The 9063-nt window shown below is 44.2% G+C and overlaps 1 protein-coding gene across 1 annotated transcript in view; it reads left to right on the top strand.

The window, feature by feature from the left end:
• Window positions 1-408: 408 nt before the first annotated feature.
• The window catches only part of EXOC4 (exocyst complex component 4), a 390126-nt gene continuing 381471 nt past the window's right edge, over window positions 409-9063 (top strand). The window contains exon 1 of the mRNA XM_072356793.1: window positions 409-518. Within this exon, the coding sequence (XP_072212894.1) occupies window positions 433-518 (86 nt within the window). The 5' untranslated portion in view covers window positions 409-432. The remainder of the gene's footprint in view (window positions 519-9063) is intronic.

Genomic DNA, 9063 nt, shown 5'->3' with positions numbered 1-9063 from the left:
CCCATGTGCAACTGCCCTACTTGGCTGAGCCCACCCAGCGCCTCCATTTTGGGCTCCTATTAAGGGAGTGGGGCAGACGTGGCCTTTCACGCTTTAACTCAATCGCATTAAGATCCAGAACAAAAATTGCATTCTCCGGTGAAAACAGCTGTTCAAAAGAGGTGACTCTTCTCATTCAGCGGGGATTTAATGGGTAAAAATCAAACGGTGGGGTGGAACTGAGATGAACCACCACCCTGAGGGCTGAAGCAGCACCACAGAAACTACAGCTCCCAGAGAGCACCGCGGCGCCTCCGCGCGATGCATAGAAAGCTGATACCCCCCGTCCCGCCTCCCTCAGCCTCTTATTGGGTGACAGCCCGCTTTCCTTTCTTCTGATTGGCTGAGGCGCCAGCAGGGGCGGTTGCGTTGCGTTTGACGGGGGGGCGCAAGATGGCGGCGGGCGAGGCGGTTGGGCGCTACCGGAGCAGCATGAGTAGGAGCAAGGACCCCTCGGGGCTGCTCATCTCTGTGATCAGGTATGGGCGGCGCTGCCCCGCTCCGCAGCCTCCCGGCCCGTTCTCAGGACCGATCTAGGGCTGAACGTGGGCCTTGTGGTGCTGTGTTTGGGCCTGCAGAGTTCGGGGTCGATGCTGGGCCCGGACAGCTGTGAGGAGGGCTCTGGGTTGGAGTGTGGGGCCTCTGCTGCTGTGCCCTCATGAGCTCCTATGTGCAGTGCTGCATTCAGTTCAGGAACCCCCTAGCATAAAGATGGGGCAGTTGGAGGGGATACAGAGGAAGCCATGAAGGTATTTGGAGGATATTCTGTGAATAAAGGCTGAGGGGCTGTTCAGCCCGGGGAAGAGAAAGCTCCAGGGAGCCCTAATAGTGTCCTTACAGCACCTAAGGGTGGCTTGCAGGAAAGGTGGGATTAGTCTCTGAGTCTGTAGTGACTGGGTAGTAGTGACAGCACAAGGGGTAATGGTTTTAGACAGGAAAGAGATGGATATGGATTAGGAATCTGGAAGAAGTTCTTCACTATGAAGGTGATGAGGCTCTGACACAGCTGCCCACAGGAGGGCCAGTTTGGGTGATGCCCAGTTTAGACATTCAGACCCTGCTCTAATTGTCCTTACCCATGGCAGGAAGTTGTAAGTAGGAAATTGTTGATGTGCTTTCCAACCCAAGACATTCTGTGATTCTGCTGCCCTTTTCACTGCTGTTCAGCATTCAGAGGTCAGGGGAATTACGCTTGCAGTGAGCACCAGCCTTGTGCCATACTGGCAAGTATATATACAGTCAAGTCACTGTTTTCTGTTGCTGTAGAATCTATGGTTTACAGTCATTGGCCAACACCCAGCAGCACAGAGTATGAAGTAAGGCTTGACTAGGAAGTCCATTGTGTGTTTGGGTTGGATATTAGGAAGGATTTCTTCTCAGAAAGAGCTGCTCAGGAAGGTGGTGGAGTCCCTGGAGGTGTTAAAGAAACATGGAGGATTGGCATGGAGGGACACTGTTTAGTGAGCATGGTGGGGGTATGTCGGTGGTAGGACTAAATGATCTTAGTGGTCTTTTGCAGCCTTACTGGTTCTGTTGTTCTGTGACTCCATCCTGTTATAGAAAGTGGAAAAAGTGCCACTTCAGCTTGTCTCATTGCCTCACAGGGGGTGACAAGAAAGCAGTTGTGTCTAGTCATGTTCTGACTATTGATTTTTGTCTGCCTTTGTTCCTGTGGTCCCCTTTTCCTGGAATCTGATTCTGTGATTATCTTAGAGCCAAGCAATACTTGGCATTTTGCTATTTCCCTCGGTGCCTTTTCTAAACGCTTGTAAGTCTTCTTTGGGTAGTTTCCACTCAGTGAGCTGGCAGCTGATTTCCTACACTTAAGCTTTGAAATACTTCTCTTAAATACACTTTTCAAAGTGGGTATAGGCAACAAGCAGTCCAACTACATTGATATTTGCCTTGTAATGAACTTGCAAACTTCAGTTCCTACTTCGCAAGGAACTGCTTTGTTAGAAACTGTAGTTATTCTGCTTTGGAGAAGCTGTGTTAGTAACGATTCAGTACCCAGCACGTGTAATGATCCAATATTGAAGTACTGTATGAATCATAGTGTTTAGGGTTAAATTCCATTCCTTTTCATTATTTCTGGAAGCTGGTCTTTCAGATCTTGCAAACTCGAGGTAGACGGCAACCAAACAAAGCAGCTGCTTCACTGCTCTGCTTGGCCTTCCCAGGTTGGAAGTGCGTGCTAATAGGTAACAAAGCATTGTGCTGAAAAATGAATGATAACACAGGCATACAACTGTCTTGCTTGTTAGTTTTATAAGAGAAACAGCTGTAAAAAAAAAGAATAAAAAGATATTTAAATGCATATTTAAATTGAAGTTGCATGTATGTGTAATGCCAGCTATTTTGGAGATAAAGAAGTGTATACATTGATACTGTGTAATGATGATTTGATGGTAAGAGTGTAGTGTACTTGATTTGATGGTAAGAGTGTAGTGTACTTTGACAGATTTGAGGTCGTGTATAACAAGTGGTGAATACCCAAGTATATGTCCATGAAAATTTTATATCCAGCCTGACTTACTCTCATGGGTGCAATTGTTTGAGTTTGCATGGAACGCTTGTATAGTATATAACATGGGTAGCTGTGAGAAAAGCATAAAGACATCAGGCGTCTTACCTGTTTGTTACCTTACTTACTGTTTGTTATCTTACCTTACTTGTGTTTGGCCAAAGGTGGGTTGTGTGGATTTCAGGTTTGTTGTGCTTATTATCTCTTTGGGTAAGTGGGAGAGGCAGCGCGGTGGGTCATAGCTGGGTAACTTTCACTTACAGTAATTGATGAGCAGTGGAAGAATGAGTAATATACATTAATTGCTGCAGCATTTCCTCTAATAACCTTCCTCTTTTTTTTTCTGTTTTCTATCATTTCCAACAGAAACTGAAGAAGAATTGTAAGGGATATCCAGATTTCTACTTCAATAAATTAAACTTGTCAGTTCTTTGATGATATAAAATGAGAATGAGCGTTAAGTTACTCACCAAGTAAGAAATCACGTTTATCTAATAATCTTTGGTTTACGTGCACTGATACCTCAGTCAGCTGATGTCCTGCATTGAGATGTAACTTTGAGGTTATCGACTTTATGAAATTAGAATTATTCAATAGAACAGCCTGATAACTGAACCTCCAAAATGTAATTAGAACTTGGTGTGGATGCGGAGCTTCTTTGCAGTGCTTGGTGGGTCGTGTTGAGCCAGACCATGAAAACCTAAAGGTAGAACTGATTGCAAAGGATGGTGTGTTAATATGCACATTTCTTACAGTTAGCCAAGTACAGAAAGCAAATGAAACGTGAAGGAATTTCAGTCAGTTTTCTCTGTGTGTTGTTTTTTGCATGGCGACTTGGGTGAATGTGAGCCTCCTAAGCTGCAGGTGACATTACTTGCATTGGAGGGGGAGGCAAGGCATCCAGAGGGACCTGGACAGGCTGGAGAAGTGGGCCCATGTGAACCTAATGAGGTTTAACAAGGCCAAATGCAAGGTGTTGTACTTGGGCTAGGGCAATCCTAGGAATTCATACAAATTCGGGGAAGAACCCATTGAGAGCAGCCCTGCGGAAAAGGACTTTTGGGTCCTGATGTACAAGAAGCTGGAGATGAGGCAGCAGTGTGTGCTTGCAGCCCAGAAGGCCAACCATGCTCTGTGCTGTATTAAAAAAGGGGTGGCCAGCAGGGAGAGGGCGGTGATTGTGCCCCTCTACTCAGCTCTTATGAGGCCCTATCTGCTGTACTGCATCCAGGCCTGGGGCCCCCAGCATAGGAAGGATGTGGAGCTCTTGGAGTGGGTCCAGAGGAGGGTTGCTAATATGATCAGAGGGCTGGAGCACCTCTCCTTAGAGGAAAGGTTGAGAGAACTGGCCTTGTTTAGTTTGGAGAAGAGAAGGCTCTGGGAAGACCTCATTGCAGCCTTCCAGTACTTGAAGGGAGCATATAAATAGGAGAGGGAATGGCTGTTGACGAGGGTGGATAGTGATAGGAAAAGAGGGAATGGTTTTAAACTGTGACAGGGGAGGTTCAGGTTAGATATTAGGAGGAAGTTTCTCACTCAGAGGGTGGTGATGCACTGGAACAGGTTGCCCAAGGAGGCTGTGGATGCCCCATCCCTGGAGGTATTCAAAGTCAGGCTGGATGTGGCTCTAGGAAGCCTGGTCTGGTGGTTGGTGACCCTACACATAGCAGGGGGGTTGAAACTGGATGATCATGGTGGTCCTTTTCAACCCAGGCCGTTCTGTGATCTCTGGAGGTCCTTCCTAACCCCTGTGATTCTGTTGCTCTTCAGGCATTGTGCTATTTTACTCTTTAACAGCAAAGATGGTGAAAGGAAATGTTGTTTAGATCAGCAAACGTGTTTAGTGTGCAGAACACTTTGAAATGTGGAGATAAGTGTTTTATAAATATAAATGATTTTATTAATGAAGGGATAATTTCTTATATTTACTCAGGCTAAGTAGCTCTCTATTGCAGGAGACTAATTCACTTTCCTCTGGTGTAGATTTTGGGATTCAGTGCTTACATCACCAGACTTGGAAGGAGCAGAGCTGGTCTTGCTTTCAGTGAGAGTATTTGGGGCCAAATCTTTGACAAAGCTTTGATGTATTATAGCAGCAGAGAAATTGAGAAATGGCATTTTTTTGTAAGCTGGGCTCTGGTTTAAAATAATAGTGCTGTTGCTGCGGGGAAATTAACTACATAAAAGCCAATATATGTGTCCCAGCTCAGTGTTAGAGTTTGCTCTGTCACACCAGTTTTAAAAAGGAGATTCAGAGTGTTTCTGAGGTCCTCTGAACCCACAAGAACACCCCAAACCACGTCTCTGTAAATGGAAATGTGGAGCTACTTTGCGTGCAGGTAATTGAGCTGAAGGAAGAAGCATCAGGCACGACCATTTCACTTTTAATCCCTTATCTGTCCCTGTGAACTGTCAGCTTTTCCTGTTGCGTTGAGGAACAGAATTGTTTTCTGGGGGTTGTTTCCTGCAGGAGAAGCCATGTGCTGAGTGAGTTCTTGATTCTCTGGTTGTTGCCAGTTTCCAGTATGGACTGACTGGGAAGAAGCTGTTTCCTGAGCACAAGGAGTCATGCTGTTTGGTAGCCAGAGCATAGAACTGAAGAAAAAGTCCTGTGGGTTCATAATAACCCTGCGAAGGACATCTTGGAGAGGTGATTTCTGGCTCCCAAGTCCTGTGGTGCACACGACTGCTGGCTGTGCTCAGGTAGTCTGACTGAGTCAACACAGCAAACCGCCACGCTCAGGTCTTCTCTGTGATCCTTGTAGTGTCTGGTTGGCTTCAAAACCTAATTGTACATATCCATCGACTGCAGCTCAAATCACTTAACCATGGCAAAACATATCTTGCAGCCCAGCAGTGAGTTGTTTTATGTTGTTATGCTGTGATTGTGTTTCAAGCCCAGGGCTATGGGAGCATCAGGATGTGTTAGCTGGATGATGCCAATTGTTCCTTCTATAGGAATGCTGCCAGGAGTGAGTGATGTGTTCTTGGGCACAGTGTATGTATATTTATAGTAATTAGTCTCCTAAAAGTAGGGAGTATTTGGGAATATGATTGTTTGCAAAGTTCATTAATGAAATCCCCAACTTTGCTGCAGCACATGGTGCCATTTTTTCTTTATCCCAAGGCTTTGGAGGGTATGAAAGTAACTTCAGTTTGCCTTTGTCCTCACAGTGCTGAGATATGGTGACCATTTCAGTAAGACATAGCTCTTAGGACTGTGGCTTTTGGAATAGGGCCTGGATATTGACTGTGGATGCCTGTGTTCATTGAAGGGCATTTGGACCAAAAGAGCTTTAAAGGTCCCTTCCAACCCAAATGATTCCATGATTCTAGGGTTAGAATGGAGACCGGGAGCTTTCCATTAGAGAAGTCCAATACTCACATCACGTGGGCTGTCATGCTCTTTTAAAAGCAATGCAGAGAATGGAGGGCATTCTGTTCATTTGCTGGGGAACCACTCAGAGAATATATATTTATATTAATCTTTCAGAGGACAAATGTGTACGTATATTGATTTCTCTTAACCTGTTTTGTTGGTAGCTGCTTGAAGCAGCTTTTGTATTCTGAAACAAGCAACCTGGCATTTAGCAAATGCTATATATATAAATATATAAATATATATATTTGAAAGATCTTGTCATATTTTTAATTGGTGCATGTCTGCCTTTTGTTTATTGTTGGGTGTTTTTTCTTTCCAATTAAAGGTTTGTGTTGTTATTTATTTTTTTTTTTTTGTTAAACTGGCCTTTAATAGCTGCTTTAATTGGCAGAAAACAAACTCCAGCACTGACTCCGTGAGACCTTATTGAAATCTTTTTGCTAAGTTTTTGCACAGCCAAACGTGTCTGATGGATGTCAAGGAGAACTAAAAGTGAGGCAAGATGTGGTGCGTTTCCTACTTTTATGTCTGAGGGAGTTGGAATTATGGGCAAAAACCTTGAACATATTTTATTTTTCACAACTGAGATTCTCCTTTTCCCTTTTAATAGGGTTTGACCGTTATTTTCATTACATTCACAGTGAACTTGGTTAAATGGTTTCTTACTAATGACCTGGCATTTGATCGTCTCTTTCTGTCTGAAGCAATAGAAGTGAGATCCCAGTTTGTGATGTGGGGTGAGAGAGATGGATGTATAGCTGTTACATTGGGAAATAGCTGCTACAAGAAATAAAGCTGAGTTACTCTGATCTCTATGTACTGTAATGGTCTCTTAAAACCACTTTTATTGCAAATGGTGTTTCCCAATGTTATAGAAGCAGCAGTTCTAAAATATAAGTAGCTCGGAAATGCATTGAGAAGAAATTGTATAAGGCAGAATATGGTTCTAAACTATCAATTTGCCTGAAGTGATCTTGGGACACTTGTATAAAATGAGTGCTACGTGTTGAATTGCTGGTTGGCACAGATGCTTGGGTTAAAGAACAACAGATAGGCGAGGGTACAGGTGTGAATACACTGCAATATGGAAGAGCACGGTGTGTGTGACCACGCTTTGTTAAAGCTCGAGGCACAGAGCCTTGCAGCTTTGATTTCAGCTGGAGGCATCGCACAGCACAACTGGTGTTCCTGACGAAACAAGGAAGCACAATGAGGTGGTGTTGTTAATAAATGCTTATTAGTTCTGTGCTTCCAACTTTTGCCATTACATCCCCTCCACCAACTCTCCCTTCCAGCACAGGGTTGAAACCTTCAAGTTAATATCAATGCTTGCAAAGCCTCTCACTGATGGATGCGGTGCTGCAAGGATGGGTTCACAGTGCAGGGTGACCAGCAGTCCTCAAGCAATACTCCTTTTATCATCCATTGAGAGCAGCCCTGCGGAAAAGGACTTGGGGGTCCTGGTAGATGAGAAGCTGGAGATGAGGCAGCAGTGTGCGCTTGCAGCCCAGAAGGCCAACCTTCTGCCCAAGGAGGCTGTTGATGCTCCGTCCCTGCAGGCATTCAGGGCCAAGCTGGATGTGGCTCTAGGAAGCCTGGTCTGGTGGTTGGCGACCTTGCATATAGCAGTGGGGTTGGAACTGGATGATCATGGTGGTCCTTTTCAACCCAGGCCATTCTATGTCTGTATGGATCTGTGATATTTATTTAGATGGCTGTAGGCTCAGCCTTTTTGCTACAGCTGCCATGCATAAATGTGCAAGTCCTCAATGATAAAAGATCATTAATTCCTGTTGAAAGTGCTCTAACCAACTGTGTAAGCAGCATGAAAGATTAATAGAATGTAAGTAGAGGAGGAAAATGTTTTATAATGCTCTGTTTACTTTCTGTGTTTAACAGCATTTTGAAGGGACTCGGTTCTGCTGTATCCTGTAGCAGAGGAGTGAGTTATTTCTCTGTTTGCACAGCAGAGATCTGTTGGTCTGGAGGTTGGATACCCTGTGTTCCTTCTGCGGAGGAAGGACAGTGCTGGTCCCGCATTTCACTTTTTAAGTCTATTTTTTTAAGAGGATAAAATCCCTTATAATTTTATAGCCCTTTTACACTGATAACCTGCTTTCCACGCCTATTGACTTGTATGGTGCAGCTTGTGACTGCCTTCTTTCCGGCACTGTGAGCATTCCAACTCATGTCTTCAAACTCAGAATTCATTGGGAACAACTGAGCAACCCGTGAAAACGTTGAGAAGACATTCAGTGTGTTGCTGTTGAGTTGAATTGTTAAATACCTTTTGGATTCTTTTCTTCTTTCCAGACTGTCTCAAGCAGGCTTTTTATTTCCTAATGAAGAAACTTTTTATGGTGGTTTCAATGGGATTCCTCAGAGGTTTTAAAACATGTATTCTCAGATTCTACGTTTCGAGGTTAAATAGTGCTGGAAGCTGTAGATCACCCCATTTGGGACTTGTCTTTAAGACTGCAATTTTCAATTATAAAATTCAAATAAGTCTATTTGGTTTAATGAACCTCTGGAAATTTATGGAGCAGTGTAGACAGTGGGCTGTTCTTGTCCCAGGGTGCTCAACAACTTTCTTCTCATTGTGCTGTGTTGAAATGCAGCCTCTTGGGGTCTCAGGCTGTCACAGCAGGGGGGGGGGAGGGGAAACATGGTGAGCTCCTTTGGATGTGTTTCTTTTTTCCTCTATACGTGTTTTAAGTTGTGTTTTATTGTAGTTAAATCATAGGATAGTTTGTGTTGGAATGGACCGTTCAGATCATCTAGTTCCAACCCTACTGCTATAGGCAGGGATACCTCCCTCCAGATCTGATTGCTCAAAGCCCCATAATAAATAATGCTGTATTTCTGGTAGCATCCTCATAACGCATGTTTGATCTTAGACATTGCTCAGTGTTGTTGGGACAAGACCTGATCTTTGAAATGAGCAGATCCAAGCCCTGTGCGATGTTCTGGAGGAGGAAGAAGCATTAATGAATGAGTGCATTTCCCTGTAAAGCTTCTTGCACAGCACTTGGATGCATCTTCCATGCATCTGTCAGCCCAATGCTTTATCCTCCTTACAACCTGCACTTGGGATATTTGCAATTTGACAGCTTCTGAG

The sequence above is a fragment of the Excalfactoria chinensis genome, chromosome 1 (genome assembly GCF_039878825.1).
Source record: "Excalfactoria chinensis isolate bCotChi1 chromosome 1, bCotChi1.hap2, whole genome shotgun sequence".
Taxonomy (NCBI): domain Eukaryota; kingdom Metazoa; phylum Chordata; class Aves; order Galliformes; family Phasianidae; genus Excalfactoria; species Excalfactoria chinensis.
This window is presented reverse-complemented; position numbering and strand designations above follow the sequence as displayed.